This window comes from Hyperolius riggenbachi, chromosome 1 (assembly GCF_040937935.1).
Source record: "Hyperolius riggenbachi isolate aHypRig1 chromosome 1, aHypRig1.pri, whole genome shotgun sequence".
Lineage (NCBI taxonomy): Eukaryota > Metazoa > Chordata > Amphibia > Anura > Hyperoliidae > Hyperolius > Hyperolius riggenbachi.
The window spans coordinates 343,151,422-343,169,427 of NC_090646.1; the positions used below are offsets into that span (position 1 = coordinate 343,151,422).

At 44.9% G+C, this 18,006-nt stretch overlaps 1 protein-coding gene across 2 annotated transcripts in view; it reads right to left on the minus strand.

The window, feature by feature from the left end:
* LOC137512208 (uncharacterized) overlaps positions 1-18,006 on the minus strand; it is an 81,690-nt gene that overhangs the window by 22,998 nt on the left and 40,686 nt on the right. For both annotated transcript variants that reach the window (XM_068234040.1, XM_068234041.1), the window contains 2 exons: positions 4,815-4,910; positions 2,024-2,070 (listed from right to left, as the gene is read on the minus strand). In XM_068234040.1, the coding sequence (XP_068090141.1) occupies positions 2,024-2,070; positions 4,815-4,896 (129 nt within the window). In that variant the 5' untranslated portion in view covers positions 4,897-4,910. The remainder of the gene's footprint in view (positions 1-2,023; positions 2,071-4,814; positions 4,911-18,006) is intronic.

An 18,006-nucleotide genomic window follows, 5' to 3' on the forward strand; every position in this document is an offset into this window, starting at 1 on the left:
GGATACTAGCTCGTCTAGGAACTCAGACCTGGAAGTACAAAGTTCTGGCAATCAGTAGGGGGAAGTGGCAGGTCTTATGCTGGGTACACACTATGAGATTTTCTGGGCGATTTACTGTCAGATTGATTATTTTCAACATGTCCCATTTGCTTTCCGATCAATTTCCGAGCGATCTCCTATTAAAGTGAACGGAAATCGATCGGAAAGCAAATCGGACATGTTGGAAATAATCGATCTGACAGTAAATCGGACAGAAAATCTCATTGTGTGTACCCAGCATTAAATAGCCCATGTGAAAGTGCATAGAGGATGCAGCTGGTGGTGAGTAATTGCAATAAACTCCTGAACCACCCACAGGCCAGATCAGGAACTGCAAGTCTTTGTGAGTGAACAGCCACCTGCTGTTGGATTGTAGAACTGCAGGTCTGTTCAAAAGTCCAACAAGCCCTCTGCTGGTGATACAATGAAAGTTTCAGGCATTCCATGCCAATACTGCCATCAGCAGGCAGGAGCAAGCAGTACACAGTTCCTAACACCCATGCGACCAATGTTGGGCCAAAATTGATTGCATGAATCAGTCGGACATGCTGCTAACCGGTCGGGTGTGCGGCAGTAAGGGCAAGTGATATCGGGACGAGCAATGAATGCGACCAAACCCAGGCACTTTTCCCACAGAGTGTAAAAGTGCATGTATATGTGCGTTTATACATTACCTGTCCTGAGTCGCAGTGCCCACCTGTCTTTCGTATACCCCACTCTTCATTAGCCTCATACACACTGTCGGCGCATAGTATGTGTGATGTCACGCTGGCAGTGTGTATGGGGCTAATGAAAAGTGACGGATTTGGAAGACAGCGAGGCAGCGCATGCAGCGGGCTATTTTAAGTTAGCCAAAAAATGGTATCCTGATTATACTTGTGCTTTTAACCTCTTGAGGACTGCAGGGCTAAACCCCCCTAGTGACCAGGCAATTTTTAGTTTAAAAGGCCACTGCAGCTTTAAGGCCAAGCTGCAGGGCCGCACAACATAGCACACGAGTGATCCCACCCCTTTTCTCCCCACCAACAGAGCTCTCTGTTGGTGGGGTCTGATCGCTCCCCCCATGTTTATTTTTTGTTTAATAAATATTTGTGTTGCCGTATTTAAAAAAAAAACCCTCTTCCTTTAAATCCCTTCCCTCCCTCGCTCCCTCCCTCCCCACAGCCGGCCAATTACAGCGATCGGCTGTCATAGGCTTCTGCCTATGAGAGCCGATCGCTCTCTTGTCCCCCATGGGGACAGCCGTGTCACACGGCTGTCCCCAGTGCAGCGCTGCTGCTGATCGCAGCGCTGCACAGAGTAAATAGACGGCGATCACGCCGTCTAACAATCTCCCGAGCGGCAATAGCCGCTCGGAGACTGAAGGCGGGGCGGAGCCTGCAAAATAGAGCCCCAGGACTTTACGCCAATTGGCGTTAGGCGGTCCTGGGGCTGCCGCCGCGGCCACGCCTACTGGCGTGACGCGGTCGGCAAGAGGTTAAAGAGAACTGGAGGTCGGATTTTTGAAATCTTAAGACACAGAGGCATGTCCTGTGCACAATGACATGCCTCTTTGTCATTCTGGACTGGCTCCAGTCTCCCTCCCATGCTCTGCTGTCCTCCCCCCCCCCTGAAAAATACCGCCAGACTAGTGGCAATCTGCTTGCCGTTAGCTTATTTACCTGAGCTTGTCAATCAGCTTTTCCTTCATAGCATGGCTCCCCACCTCTGCTAGCTTCCTACAATCGGAAGCTAAGCCGCGACCCAGGAAGTACTTCTCAGTATGACACAGAGGCATGTCATTGTGCACAGGATATGCCTCTGTGTCTTATTAAGATTTCATAAATCTGCCCTGGGTTCTTTTTAAGATTTGCAGTGTGCTCCAAGTGAACTTTCATGTAGACTAGGTGTTTGATACACAGTCTCCCAGCAGAGACCAGAAGCCATCCTTTTTTGGCTGAAGTATGAAATCGATCAGTATTTATCATCTTTAATTATTCCTTACCTCACAGTTATTCTCTAAATCTCTCTTGTTATATGATCGGGCGGCATCTAAACAGCAAAGAAAATTGTCAGACTTTACCGCTGGTTTTGACAAGACAAAAATAACAGCATAAAAGTTAAATAAAAGTTAATTTAAATATACATTAAGCACAATAATGGGTATTTTATCTCTTTACTTTACTACATTTCATTACATTTGCCAAATGCACATTAACATGCTTGTCAACCTCAGGATGTGGTTTCATGTTTGCACAGAATGTATGATACCACAGGTACTTGATACAGAGGTAAAAATGTGTACACATGGTACTTTTGTGAGCCAAAACATGATTATTTTAGCTGACAGTCTACTATGTGCATAGGTCTTTCCTGATGTTAGCTGCTTCCTCCCTTCAGCAATCTGCCAAGATGGACAGCCCTCTGTTGCTGATTGCTATTATGTTTCCCTGCTACGACACCTCACACTTTTTCTCACTCTTACCCTCTCAATAGGACAGAACCTGTGATTCACTGTGTCTGAATTATTTGACTAACCACAATTGCATTATTGTATACTGTATATTGCACTTTTATTTCAATAAACACTGTTTGCTTCATATTTTGGTGGCTTCTTTTTGGTATATGTTGTAAAAATAGTCACTCCACTGTTGGTGGGGCTCAAAACACTACATTTGTACTGCTTGATGCCACCTGGTCCTGACGCCTGCTTCCATGCGGCTCCATTCTTAGACCTTCAGTTGGTGGTCTATCCTGGATGTTTGTCCAGATGAGACTAAAGGTAGCCATACACTGGTCGATTTGCCATTAGATCGACCAGCTGACAGATCCCTATCTGATCGAATCTGATCAGAGAGGGATCATATGGCTGCCTTTACTGCAAACAGATTGTGAATCGACTTCAGCCTGAAACCGATCACAATCTGTGGAGCCGCCGCTGCCGCCTGTCCCCCCCCGCGCATACATTACCTGACGCTGGCTCCCGGGCATCTTCTCCGCATCTTCTCCACGCTGCACCCACTCCATCCCGGCGCTTCCTGTGTCACTCCGTGACCAGGAAGTTCAAATAGAGCGCCCTCTATTTGAACTTCCTGGTCACTGCAGTGACAGGAAGCGCCGGGATGGAGCGGGTGCAGCGCGGAGAAGATGCGGAGAAGACGCCCGGGAGCCAGCGTCAGGTAATGTATACCTGATCGGATCGGCCGCCGCTAGCGACGCGCTCCCTACCCGCGGGCGATCGAGGGTAATTTCCCGCACGGCGCGATCGACGGACCGATCCGATTTCGGGAGGAAATCGGATCGGCGGGTGTGTTTAGCGCGAACGATTGGCAGCAGATTCGATCCCAGGATCGAATCTGCTGTCGAAACGGCCGCGAATCGGGCCAGTGTATGGCCACCTTAAGTTGTGTATCTAGTTTGTGCAGATGTTCATTATATGTATAAAGGCCTGAAGAAGGGTTGTTGATACAAAAGCAAATTGATGTTGTTGCCTTCTCTACCATTTATGCACTTTACCATGTGACTGAAGATTTTGTGTACAAATTTCTGCACCTTTTTGAATTATTAAAAGAAAAAGTATATTTTGCAATTTTTTTGGTTTCCTGGATTTTTTTCTGTTAGATCCTTGATTATATAATTGTACTGCTTGATGCAACGCAAAACTATATGGCTTGTTAACACATACAGCAGGGTTTCTCAACATTTTATTGGTTTGTATCCCCTTTGAAAGCCTGTGCTCATCGAATACCCCCCAGCATGGCTAAGGCCTTGTTCACACTAGGGACAATTCTGTGCGCTTTTCACAGCGCTATGCCCTGTGCGTTCTGCAAGGTATTGATTTTTCCATGTAATTAAATGTGCCTGGTTCACATCTATGTGCTGCTCTGAGCAGCATTACAAAAACGTAATGTTGCATGCATTTCTGTGCATTGAGCTGTAAAGCGCACATCAGTGCAAGTGAATGGGTGTGCTTTTTTAGGGCATACAAAGCACATAGAAGCGCATGCGTTTTTTACCCCTAATTGAAAAAAAAAATACATTTACATATGAAAACAAAGCTTTATTGACAACTGCTACTGCTACAATAAGCCAAACATGCTTAAAAAAGGCGCAACGCACAGAAACCCGCACTAAAGCGCGCACAAGTGCATGCGTTTTTTACCATGCGCTTTTACACGTTTCTCAGCGCACCAGATGTGAACGAGGCCTGATGTATACCTTTGACAAACACATATTTAATTGTAGTACTTGGTAGTTAGTTCTAAAAAGCTAAAGTACTAAATTGGTGGTGTTGATTTATCATTTCAAACATGATAAAATGGATGGTAGCCTCCGTAGGAGCGCAGCATAGCGTGAAACGGCCGTCAGGCATCCTGTACCCAGCACCCACCACCACCACCGTGCTTCCTCCCTTGTTGGTATGCGTACCATCCATCTTATCATGTTAGCAAGACTGCACCTGTGATTTTATTTTTTTGTATTAATAAATCAGCATTTATAGTAGTGCCAGCTTCACATCTTCTCTGTTTACCTTTTGTTAATTATTTAGTTACAGTATTAACTGTAATTCTTAAAACATGTTCAATTTCAATGAGCAATTCTGCGAAAATAGAAAATGTAACTCATTCATGCTAATAGCAAACCACAAACTGTTAACCTGCATACAATAATTAAAACATAAGTATATGGTCAGATATTATGAAAGGAACATATAGGTCTTTAAATATATGAAAGTTATGGAAGCACTTGGACATCACATGAAGCAGTCACCAGCAGACTGATAGTTCCACACTGACCTGTTGGTGGATTAATTACACTAATGCTGGGAAGTAACAGATGGCCTATTTGTTGATGCTTCAGCTTCCTGGTTGTCTTCATCTCCTATACTGCACCTACAGGATAAGCATTGCATTAATTATAAGGAATTGTTTTACTATGGAGCAGTTATTACTTTGAACATACAGTATACTGTGCTGCCCCACAGCAGTTTATAGAGTAATCAGCTGTGTTTTAGAGGGGTTCAGAATCTAATTACATCCTAGGGCCAGTTTACTGACCAGTAGGTTTCTGGATTGTGTTCAGAATGTGGAGCACCTGATTAAAACCCTCTTGAAGAAACAGACTAACCAGCAAGCTCATGGTGAACCAGAACTCATTGGAGTGTGTGAGGGGCTACAATGGTCCTACATAGAGCCAAATTAATCCATGCCATGCACTGATGAGGATCAAACAATCTGAAACAGTCTGTATGCATGTTGGATTATTATGGCTCTGTACAAATTAACAAGCTGACACATCATTGCATTCCAGCGGTTCAGAGGGGTGTTTCGCTTCTAAGGGCAACAATAGTTAATTTTCATATATTCAGCAGTGATGCACTGGGAGACATCTCAAGCTCACTCCAACCTGAATTATTGCAAATTCTTTCTGTTTTAAGAAAGAAAACTCTTGTTTCTCTTGAAGAAACCATCGCTAGATTCTGATTCTGTGACCAACTACAGACTTGTGGCGAACTTACCATTCCTATCAAAAGTTATTGAGGAAGCAATCACCAACCAGCTAGAAGCCATGCTTACAGATAACAACATTTTTGATACTATTAAGTCAGGATTCAGGAAAAGGCACAGCTCTGAAACGGCATTAGTCCGAGTAATGACAAGGGTGATTGCTCAATTCTGATTCTTCTTGACTTGTCTGCAGCATTTGATACTGTGGATCATGAAATACTAATCCAGCGACTGAAGAATTACTGTGGCCTAAGGGGTACTGTTCTTAGCTGGTTTCAGACCTTCCTACCTGGCAGGACACAGCAAGTATGTCTGGGCACACACTACTCTAATCCAGTGCCACTTTTTGCATTCACCATGGTTTGACTTATCCCATGGCCCTATACTACATATAATTTTGTTTATACATTGCCCTTATTTTTGCACATTGCCGTATACCTGTACTATTCACTCCTCTGTAGTCCCACCGTACTCACTACGTCTACTTGAAAACTAGCCCCATCCACATTTAACCCTCTCAGCCACATATATTCCCTATGTTTAGAAACATACGTTGTTCAACTGTCCCCACTTACCCCTCACCCCACATTTCACAAATATACTAGTTATATACTGTATAAATACAACTATCATTGTACAATATACACATTGGTCTGAGGACACCATACTTGTCTCTGGTTCTTACAGTGTGATACTCCTCCCTGTTATTGCCCGAAGAAGCCAGAATATACCTGCAAAACGCGTTGCACTGTATGTTGGAGTATGTGAATACATTTTTCTGTGTGAATACTGACAGTTGTATGAGAAGAAGAGAACACCAAGAGCCCAATATAGTGTAGTATGTACTGGTAATGGAAGATTTATAGAGTAATTCAAAATGTAATACTCACAAACCAGGGTTACCATTAGGCAACCACTGTCAAGGCAGGTGGGGAGATTGTCCTGACCCCACTCAGGATTAAGAAGTCGCTCTCTGTTGTAGAAGAAGGAAGTGGGTACAACCCTCTACCTAGGGTGGACTCAATGTAGCAATAAGATAACAGAGGGGCCAAAAAGGATAAAAGGGACTAAATGAGCTTAAAAACCAATTTGGTAATAGAGGAGGCAGTGGTGGACTTACCCCCTCCAAGCAGAACACAGGACTGTAGATTTTCAGTAAAAAACATTTATTGGGTACTCCAAAATAAAGTGCCACGCGTTTCACAGGTTAAATCTGCTTCCTCAGGCAATACAGATAGGAGTAAAAAAGCATCTGCTAGTAACATCAAAGCTGAGCGCCTCTGTGACAGACAGAGGCACTCAGCTTTAATGTTACTAGCAGATGCTTTTTTACTCCTATCTGTATTGCCTGAGGAAGCAGGTTTAACCTGCAAAACGCATTGCACTTTATTTTGGAGTACCCAATAAACGTTTTTTGACTGAAAATCTACAGTCGTGTGTTCTGCTTGGAAGGGGTAAGTGTACCACTGCCTCCTCTATTACAATTTAAAGCTCATTTAGTCCCTTTTATCCTTTTGGCGCCTCTGTTATCTTATTACTGACAGTTGTATGTCTACTTCGGGGAGGTAAGTCTACCACTACCTCCCAGGAAAATTTAAACGTTTTTAAGTACATTTTATCCTTTTGGCGCCTCTGTTCTCTTTTACAATTGTTATTGAAGAAATATGGCTACAGGACACAGCATAGCTACACTTGTAATGCAGGAAAAGTAAAGCCTGCCATACACTGACCAACTTTCTTCTGATGTGCCCAAAACATAGCTCCCTCTCTGATCGAGATCGACATCTGATCAGAGAGGGATCTATTACACACTGCACATACATTTTTAATAGATTTCAGGCAGGGCCGGATTTACCATAAAGCACTGTAGACATGTGCCTACAGGTGCCTGATAATAGAAAGGCAGCTCACTCCCCTCCCTGAGCGCCTACCTCCCTCCTTCCCTATATGCTGAGTGCTGATGAGAGTGTAAATGAGAGGTTACTCACCCTGCTCTCAGTATTCCACTGATGAGATCCCCATTCAGTCTTGGGCAACTCTAGTTACTTAATACTGAGGAAACCTCTGTCTACCTAATACTAAGGGGCACCTGTAGCTGGGGCAGTGGAAGTAATGGAGAAGTGACAGCTGGGCCAGCCAGCACAATTGCAGTGCAGTTTGGCTAGCGTTTGTAGGTTCATGGAGGGTGAAGTCTAAGGTGCCAGGACATCTGTGCTTATAGGCACCTGTGAGGTAAATCCAGGCCTGATTTCAGCATAAATTCTATTAGAAATTAAATTGCAGCTACTCCTCCAGGTTTTACCCTGCTAATATTGCTCTAGCTGGTGTCTGTGCAGCGTATTAGCGGGGTGGAGCAAAGTCATATTCACCTCTCCTGCAGGCACTCTCCTCCCTGTGTTCTCCTGTAACCTCCCTGTGCTCATACCCCGGGGGTCACGGAGTACCAGAGATGACAGACGAGCACACCAGACAGATAAGTAAGTGTGATTTTGCTTACAAAGACTCCCTATAGCTCTATCAATTTTTACATACAATTTTAAATAAAAAGTACATTTTTTAATACATCTTTCCTTTGCATGTAATCTGCTGTGATAAGTCACTAAAGCCTCATACACACATACAAGTACTGTCCCACGGCAGTGATTAGGACTCAATTCCTTGGGCAGCAGTGCAGGGTCTAGGCTGTACAGATGCGTCACTAGCCTCCGGGCTGCTATGTAGAGGGGAGAAAGGCCGATGGAGTGGCCCACAACTGAGCTGGGAGGGAGTGGAGAGGACAATGCCCTCAGTCAGCACTCAGCCAAGACCATCCACCAGGCTGACCACTGTCTGAGCCAACAAGGGGTATCCAGGGCCACTGCACACACTCTAGTTTATCAGGCAGAGGCAGCCCCGACCAGCTTTGAGTGAGAGTCATCTAGCATGTGTACACATCTTTAGACAGACCTCTATATTTACAGAACACTTTCACAAGCAGTCAGTCATTGCAAGTATCGTTTTCTAGGTAAAATGACAGAAGAAAATGTATTCTTGCATGCCATTTCTATATCTGTATATGAGACCTTGATACACTGTGTACACAATTATAAGGCAAGTGAGTATTCTGAGGATTACTTTTATTTTTTATTTTTTTTATGGAACAAACACAGTGCTATCAGTCAATCCAAAATGTTAATAAACCTGGAGCCTGGATATTAATAGTGGCTAATGTAACTGGAGTATAAAACATGTATATGTTATCCAGACTATTCTCACATGTATTATTCCCGAGATTGTATTGTAACTACTGTATGAACAGTTGCATTTACCTGTTATTGTTCTTATTTGTTAATTTTAGCTCATTTGAGACAAAATGGTAATAAAAATTCTCTGTTAAAGAAAAACAAACCTAGAACCTGAATGCTTTACATAGGAAATGTGAGTTTAAAGGGAACCTGTGAGATGGAGCTAAAACAATAAAATATACATATCTGGGGCTTCCTCCAGCCCCTTCCGGCCTGATCACTCCCACGCCGTCCCCGTTCGTCTGTAATCGGCCCTGGAAAGTCCTCAGTCCGGAGCCAACTGCACATGCACCTTCATCCTCACTCACGTTGCCAGGATCGTTATACGCCTGTGCAGTACTACTGTGCAGGCACAGAATGAGATGGGGGAGTCCACCTGGCTGGACTGCACCTGTGCCGACTGGAGGTTTTTCTGGGGCCATTCGCGGACGAATGGGGAGTCGGAGGAGGACAGCGTGGGAGCAATCAGCCTGGAGGGGGCTGGAGGAAGCCCTAGGTATGTATACATTTTTTATGTGGTCCCATCTCAAGTACACTTTAAAAATGCAAAGGGGAATACATATGTGTGCACTATTATTAGGCAACTATTATTGTGCAGAATTATTACACAGTTAAAATAAAAAGGACAATTTTCCCATCTCACTTTTTTTAGCGCTGAAATTTTTAGTTTGAATTGCACAGCAAGTTAAGGTACAGAAAAAGACATCTAGGGGTACATCACATTGTATTTCCTAATGGTACAATAACATGGATTTTCAGCATTGTATATGCAAGGTTAGAACAGAATGCTTGGTACATATTATATCGGTGATTGCGTCTTGCCACGCCAATTTCAGCCTTGCGCCAGACTATTATAAGATTGTAATGTAACGCTCCAGACTGAGAATAGAAAGAAAAGATAGAGAAGTGAAGTTACAGCTCTATTGAGGCAGGGAACACACTTGACTGTTTTCGTGCGCGTTTTCTGCACAGAAAAACTGAGAACACATGTTAATCAATGAGCTAGTCTACACTTAAGATGTTGTTCGCGCGCAGAAAAAAATTGAAATTCTGCATCATGACTCTGCACATTTTGTCAGTTTTCTCAATCAATTACATCAGATGCTGTGAAAAAACACGCGCGTTTTCCTGCATAGAAACACACTTGGTGTGCAGTAAAAGTATGCAGAAAAACGCGCGCAGAAAACTGAAAGACAAGTGTGTTCCCTGCCTCACCCCTGCAGATTCTCTCGTCTTGCTTCCAGTTAAGGCTGCAACATACCCCACACCTTGCCCTTGTTTAGTTTAGGATGGATTTAGAATTAGGGTTTCTGGAATACATTATTCTCTCTTCCCATATTCCCCAGATTTTCATGTGTGTCTTAAGACATCTGCGATTTAGATATGTAGTTATGTAGAGAGGTAGTATTTTGTTGACTGATTTCGCCCACATTCCGAGAGTAGGAATAGAGGCCTTTCTCCAAAGTTTAAGAATCTCCTTCCACGCCTGGAAACACAGGACTCTAACCATTGTTTGCTTGTATTTAGCAAGGGTGGTTACACCAAATCTTCCCAGTAGTAATAGGCCAGGGTCTAAAGGTAGTGAGGTCTTGAGAAAGGTGTTTGTTATTCCCAGAACGTCTTTCCAAAGGGGGGTAATTAAAGGGCAGGACCAGAAGATGTGTATAACATTTCCCAGTGAGGTCAAACATCTCCAGCAAAGATCAGAATTGGCATTATTCATTTTATGCATGCAGTCAGGTGTGAGGTATACCGTGTGTAAGAATTTAGTTTATTATAATTCGTCTCTAGCTAATACCACTACAGTAGAGAAGACTTCCAATACCTCATCCCTATCTAGTGGGAGATGCCATTGGTACATTTTTCAAAGCATTTATCTAGTTTATTATTATTCATTGTCATCAATTCACTGTAAGTAGTGGACATTGCTTTGGGTCTCTGGTGAGTCTCTGGTGAGTAGTAGTTGTTCCAAGCTGTCTGTTGTCATTATCAATGGGTGGGGGCCAAATTGTGCCGCAAACACATGTCAAATCTGCAAATATTGGAAAAGATGCAAACTTTTGTTTATAAAGATCTAAATGATATCAGCAAATGGACCCGTGCACGCAATCTATTCAGTGGAAATTCCATTGGCCTACCTATGTTTGTCCCCTACACATAAAGTAAACACAACTAGTGTAACTTTGCCATTTGTATTTGTGGTTTTAAGAGATTTGTTTTTCTTCTTGCTGAATACAAAGCAGCGTTGGTAAACAAAAGACACCAGTCATGGTCTGTTGTGCAATATATCACTCATGTTGTTTGATTGTATTTAGTGCCGATCTGCCTGCTCTGTGGACTCAAGCCAGATGAATGTGGCACTGCTTAGCCGTGGAGGAGGTTGTGGGAGGCTGAAGAACTTTAATTAACCAGAATGCTATGTTTTCCCAGCAAAAAAGGAGAAAGTGTGCAAGCATTTGTGTTTTCTTTTTAATGTTGTTAGAAAGATAATTAATTCATGTCTGGTTTGACATTGTTGTTAAAAAGTGCAACCCAAACATCAATTATCTTAAAGTGCTTACAGACAAAAAGATATAAAAACACTTAGCTGGTTAGGGTGGCCAGAAACACAGTTCTCTGGAAATGATTGATTTAAGGCAGATTTAATCAACCTGAACCAATATGCCTGGAAGCTCTTGTTTCTCCAAAGTATCAAGTTTTAGGTTAGTTGCACACATAGCAGAAACGCTAGCATTGCGGAAAACGCTGCATTTTATCGCTAATGGAAGTCTACGGCCTGCAGGAAAAAACGCATATATTAATGCATATGCGTTTTCTATGCGTTTTCAAACCTGAATTTTTAAAAACGCAGGTTTTGTTGCATAATATTCATAAATGCATAAAAACGCACATAATGAAAGTCAAGGGGAACACGATGGTATGCGCTTTTCATGTGTTTTTTTCCCAAAAATATTTTTTTATGCTGTATTTTCGCTTCCTGTTGTCTTCCTAGTGATTTGCATACATGGAAATTTAAAAACGCATGAAAAACGCATACAAAACGCATATGTGTTTTGTATATGCGAACCGCAAATGCATTAAAACGCACGCAAAACGCATGAAAAACATATTGCAAATGCATCAAAAACGCACACAACGTTGACATAAAACATGACATATAATGCATCCTTTCACGTTATATTATGTGTGCACCCAGCCTTATTGATTTACTCTTTATTTACACAGACCTGCTATGCTCAAGCCAGCCTGACTGATAAAGCACAGATAACATAACATGAAAGGATGCGTTTTATGTCGCATATATGTTTTTAGGAGAAGCCCTATTGAGTTCATGAAGGTTTTCAGAATCTTGTGGGTTTAAAGGAGCGTACGCACCTTTGATGGATGTTGCCCAACGGGGATTGTGACCCGATCCGCTTGGGCAACATCACTGGTCCAGGCTGCGCAGACATAAGTCAGCTGTGTAGCCGACAACGTGCTGTGAGGGACAACGGAGCAGCGTGTGTGTGACATCACACAGTGGGCAGGAGAGCAACGTAGGCAATGGGATCAGCCCTCACTGGAGGGGGTGAATTGATCCGCCGGGTGGATTGCTGGCGGGTCAGGGGATGTGAGCCACTGTACACATGCCTAATTATCGTCTGAGGCAGCCAATAATAACCATCAAGTATGTGTATGAGCCGTTATTGTTAATGGTTCTGATACTTACAGCTGCTACTGTCATATGTATAAATGTTAAAAGCTGCTAGCCACAATGCGCTGAACCAATATCAGGCAGATTTCATAACTCTGGTTGAATCTGCTTAAAATCTCCTGTTTTCCCCTGAGTCTGTTGACAATGTTCAGTTGATTTTGAGGATTAATAATGATGGCTACCCCAAGGGTATTGTTCCCCTACTTACCCTTCCTAACTGTGGCTGCTCCTTTGTGAGACAGTATGCATCCCTGTGGTATATGGTGTACGCTCCCAGCAGAGTTGCCTGCAGGATCAAGATTAATCTTGACAGACAAGACAAATAGTGCCTGTGTACAGACCATAACCAGGAACAGGGAGATAAACTGTAGTGCTGTTAGGACTAGGAGCACTGTATGCCTGGACTGTTTTACTTCCTCCACTTACCAACAAGTGGTTTCTGCAAGACTGTCTGTATATTCATGTCCCTGCTTCTCCTGATGGTGGCATTGTACATCTGGATTGTGGTACATCCACTGCTCACTAGTAGGTGGCACCTTTCTGAAAGCTGTCTGGACATTGATTAGGCATATGCCAAGAGCGCCTTTATTTATAGACACCACCATTCTAAGAACTTTGTGAGAACGCCAGCTCAGTTGGCTCTTGTTCTTTGCAGTGTGACTGTGTTCTCTGCTCCTGCTTGTGACCCCCTCACCCTGACTCTGTTTCATGGATTTTGACCTGTCTTTGAATCTTCTTAGGGCTTGTTCACACTATGAGCATTTTTGTTTTTTTTAAGTGCTGGCGTTTTCAGAAATCGCCCTTAAATCTCTTGTCCAATCATTCCCTGGGAGAGTGTTCACATGTAAGCGGTTCGATTGCGACCTACTTACAAAAGCCTGTACCATTTTCAGGGCGATTTGGCTATACTGGAAGGTATAGGGAAATCGCAAAGTCCTTGAAAAATCACTTTGTATAGCGATTTCCTGAGTGCTTCTATGAATAAATACATTGTATTTATTAATTTCCGGGTGAAAGAGTTCACTTCCTGACTGACATCAGGAAGTGAAAAAAAAATTGCTCTGCAAAAGCGCTTAGAAAGTGTAGGGAAAGCAATTAAAAAAAATCACTATTAATTGCTCAGTGCTTGAAATAGCGCTGTAGATTTATAATGTGAACATAGTCTGACTGCTGTCCCACCTAGTTTTGTTTATGTTGTATATGTTGTGTATAGTAGTTAGTGACATACATAGCTAGATCTGCTTGTTTGATGCCTTTAGGACTGGCGTCATTGTGCTTGTTTGTTTTTCACTTGGGTTTATTTTCACCTTATTTAATAAACACTTATTGCACTATTTGCTGACCCACTTCTCAGTTTATGCTGTCCCTTCAGGACACTAGTTCCATTGCAAGTGCAGCCATGATGAATGCTACAGTTCAGGCCAAAAGGTTAAACTCTCAGAAGAGGAAGGATTTCGGTGGGATTGGTTAATCTGTGCATACTAAGGGAAACTGGCTGCTCCCCTCTTAGCTCCTTCCTGACTACCTCCCCTTGATAAGGCGAGAAGTATGGCCAGTTGACTCTCCAATAAAATTACACTGACATCTCACCAGGGAATGGAGCTAGAACAGACATACATAGTGGAAATGTGTGCATTACTAATAAATGCACATTTACTATCATACACATTTCAAAAAATGATTTCTATCACCAGATCAATTTGCTTGGTTGTCATTGCCCATATCCTCAATAAAGCTTCAGAAGGTTGTCCCATCTCTACAACCTCAGTGGTATATTCTTGCAAGATGGAGACTTGAGTCATGGTGACAGCGTCTCTAAGGCTAAACACCCACTTGCGATTGCAATCACTTTAAAAACGCTGAGATAAATTTTACAACTTAAAAACAAGTGATTCCAGAGCAATTTAGAGGAAAGCGATTTTGGACTATCACTGTCCTCTATAAAATTGCTCCGAAATGACTGCTGATCCCTGCAGGTGACAATCGTCGTGCATGTGTATGCGCCTTAAGACCTTGTTCCTGCTGCAAAATGTAGAGTACAGGGTAAGATCCATAATGCTTTTGCTAAGAAAATAAATCTTTGGAAGTCTTATGACATGCTAAGCGGCTGGTAATATTCATGAGTCACGTTAAACGTCATTATTACTGATATTCAATACCTGCTATTTCACAGCTGCTAAGACGTGGAATGTTTATTCGTCTTTACAGAATATAATAGAAACTATAGTAATTTGATAGTAACAGTTAAGCTGCCTTTTTTCCTAGTCTGGAAATGCAGGCATACCCAGAGGAGATTGATTTGCTCAGCCTGTAGACATGCACGGCTCAGACAGCAGAAACAGTCCAAATCTGTTACAAATAAAAATGATTTTTTGCAAGGTCCTAAATCAGTTGTGAAAGATTTTGTAGTACAAAGGCAATCAATTCTGCAGTGAAATGTATGTATTTAGTAAATCTAGCTAACATCACAAATGCAAGATTCCCATACAAGTGCTATTGCAGTCTATTGTCAGCCAACAAAGCTGGGCTGGCTGTGTGGCAATGTAGTAGTAGAAAAAGAGAGTTTAGCATAGACAGGGCAGGATCTTCGGAATGACCACAAAGGCCTGGGCCTTGGGCAGCTGCTTCCCAAGGGAGCAGTTGGAAATGGAAGAGAGGTTGATACATATGGAAGAGAAGGCTTCAAATGGAAAAGAGTGACTGCAAATGGGGAGCAGCACATAGAAGAGGGGAGCTGCTGTACATGGATGTTACACATAGAAGAGGACGCTGCCCATGGAATCTGAGGAGCATTGCTGCAAAAGTAGAAACAACATAGGGAGCCTAGAGGCAGAAAAAGTTGAAATCTGGCCTTGAGCATCAACTAGTTAATAGAGATGGCTCGAACCTCCGATTTTCGTTTCGCGAACCTCGAACGCGAACCTCCGCAAAAAGTTCGGTTCGCGCAAACTTTCGCGAACTGCAATAGACTTCAATGGAGATGCAAACTTTGAAAACTAGAAACATTTATGTTGGCCACAAAAGTGATGGCAAAGATGTTTCAAGGCGTCTAACATCTGAGTTTTTGCCTGGATGAGTGGGATACACGCCAAAAGTCCCGGGGAAAAAAATCAGGATTTGACCCACAGCAGCGTTTTAAGGGCAGAAATCACATTGCATGCTAAATAGGAGGCCTAAAGTGCTTTAAAACATCTTGCATGTGTATACATCAATCAGGGAGTGTAACTAGAGTACTGCTTCACACTGACACACCAAACTCAGTGTGTAACGCACCGCAAACAGCTGTTTGTGTAGTGTCGGCCGTGCTGGACTGGTGCGCACCATGGCGGGTTTCAAGCCCATATGGTCGCCGGGCTGAGGTAGCTCAATGACAGAACAGTGACTGTCCAGCTGATCAAATTTGGTCTGTCCACAATGAAGCAACAACCTTATTATCTTGGGTGTGCCCAAAATCCCCCCCCCCCCCCCCCGAGACACTTATATAGCTGTCAGTCATTGCTTCACTGTGATACGCAAGCCCCTTCACCGTGGCAAGGTAACGATCACTAAGGTGAATTGACACATGTACATGCCTTTTGTTTTGTTGTTGCAGCTGCAGTGCAGCCAGAAAAATTAGGCAGGCATGTACATGCACTAGAAAAATTATTATAGCGGCCGCTGCTAGCAGCGGCCTTAAAAATGTAGGAATCCGCCTGGAGTCCTGGACCCTGTTGGTGGTGGCGGAGAATTGGTGGTGGCGGAGAAGGCAGTCAAGCGGCCTGCAGGCAGAGATGCTGTGTGGGGACCGACTTAGTCATGGGGCAGGCAGTCACACGGCGTGCAGGCAGAGATGCTGTGTGTGAGGACTGACTTAGTCTTCGGGCAGGCCTGACCGTGCTTTGCAGACCACGTGGTCAGATGGACCCTTGACAGGGGCGTAGAAATCACTATAGCAGCCATAGCAAGGCTATAGGGCCCTTGCCACAAGGGGGCCCGTGAGTCCGAGCTTTACTTTTATTTTTTAGTCTCCAGGACCTTCAGCGCTACTGACAGCTCTACTTCCTTATTGCAGTGAGGCAGGCAGGTAAAACCGGGACTATTTCTCCACCTGTCGCCTCACTGCCATTGATCTGGCCGACAATTGTCATTACATGGCCAGGAAAAAGAGAGAGGAACTGTGCTCAGTGTACTGGAGCCTGACTCCGCCCCTTCACGTTCCCGCTGTGTCTTCACCCCTCTATCAAACTTTGATGGCTCAGTACTCTGCCTGAGCCCTAACAGCACTGCAGGGGACACAGAGAGACAGGAGAGAGGACACAGAGACAGAAGAGCGGAGAGAATAAGCCCCGCCCACGGCCGCGAGAAGCCCCGCCTCCTACTGACATAAGCTCCGCCCCCATCTGGCAGCAGGAATAGATGAAGTCAAGATAATTAGATGCAAGAGCAGGTAGGATGATGTCTTTCTTTCCCCACCCTCCCTCAGAAGCACCTGGGGACCTCTCCCAGTCCCCACCCTCCCTCAGAAGCACTCTGGGACCTCTCCCAGTCCCCACCCTCCCTCAGAAGCACTCTGGGACCTCTCCCAGTCCCCACCCTCCCTCAGAAGCACCCGGGGACCTCTCCCAGTTCCCACCCTCCCTCAGCAACACCCTGGGACCTCTCCCAGTCCACCACCCTCCCTCAGAAGCACCCTGGGACCTCTCCCAGTCCACCACCCTTCCTCAGAAGCACCCTGGGACCTCTCCCAGTCCCCACTCTCCCTCAGAAGCACCCTGGGACCTCTCCCAGTCTCCACCCTCCCTCAGAAGCACCCTGGGACCTCTCCCAGTCCCCACCCTCCCTCAGAAGCACTCTGGGACCTCTCCCAGTCCCCACCCTCCCTCAGAAGCACCCGGGGACCTCTCCCAGTCCCCACCCTCCTTCAGTGACACCCTGGGACCTCTCCCAGTCCACCACCCTCCCTCAGAAGCACCCTGGGACCTCTCCCAGTCCACCACCCTTCCTCAGGAGCACCCTGGGACCTCTCCCAGTCCCCACTCTCCCTCAGAAGCACCCTGGGACCTCTCCCAGTCCCCACTCTCCCTCAGAAGCACCCTGGGACCTCTCCCAGTCCCCACCCTCCCTCAGAAGCACCCTGGGACCTCTCCCAGTCCACCACCCTTCCTCAGGAGCACCCTGGGACCTCTCCCAGTCCCCACTCTCCCTCAGAAGCACCCTGGGACCTCTCCCAGTCCCCACTCTCCCTCAGAAGCACCCTGGGACCTCTCCCAGTCCCCACCCTCCCTCAGAAGCACCCTGGGACCTCTCCCAATCCACCACCTTGCCTCAGAAGCACCCTGGACCTCTCCCAGTCCACCACCCTCCCTCAGAAGCACCCTGGGACCTCTCCCAGTCCACCACCCTCCCTCAGCGACACCCAGGTACTTCTCCCCAGTCCCCACCCTCCCTCAGCGACACTCAGGGACCTTTCCCCATTCCCCACTCTCCCTCAGAAGCACCCAGGGACCTCTCCCCAGTCCCCCAC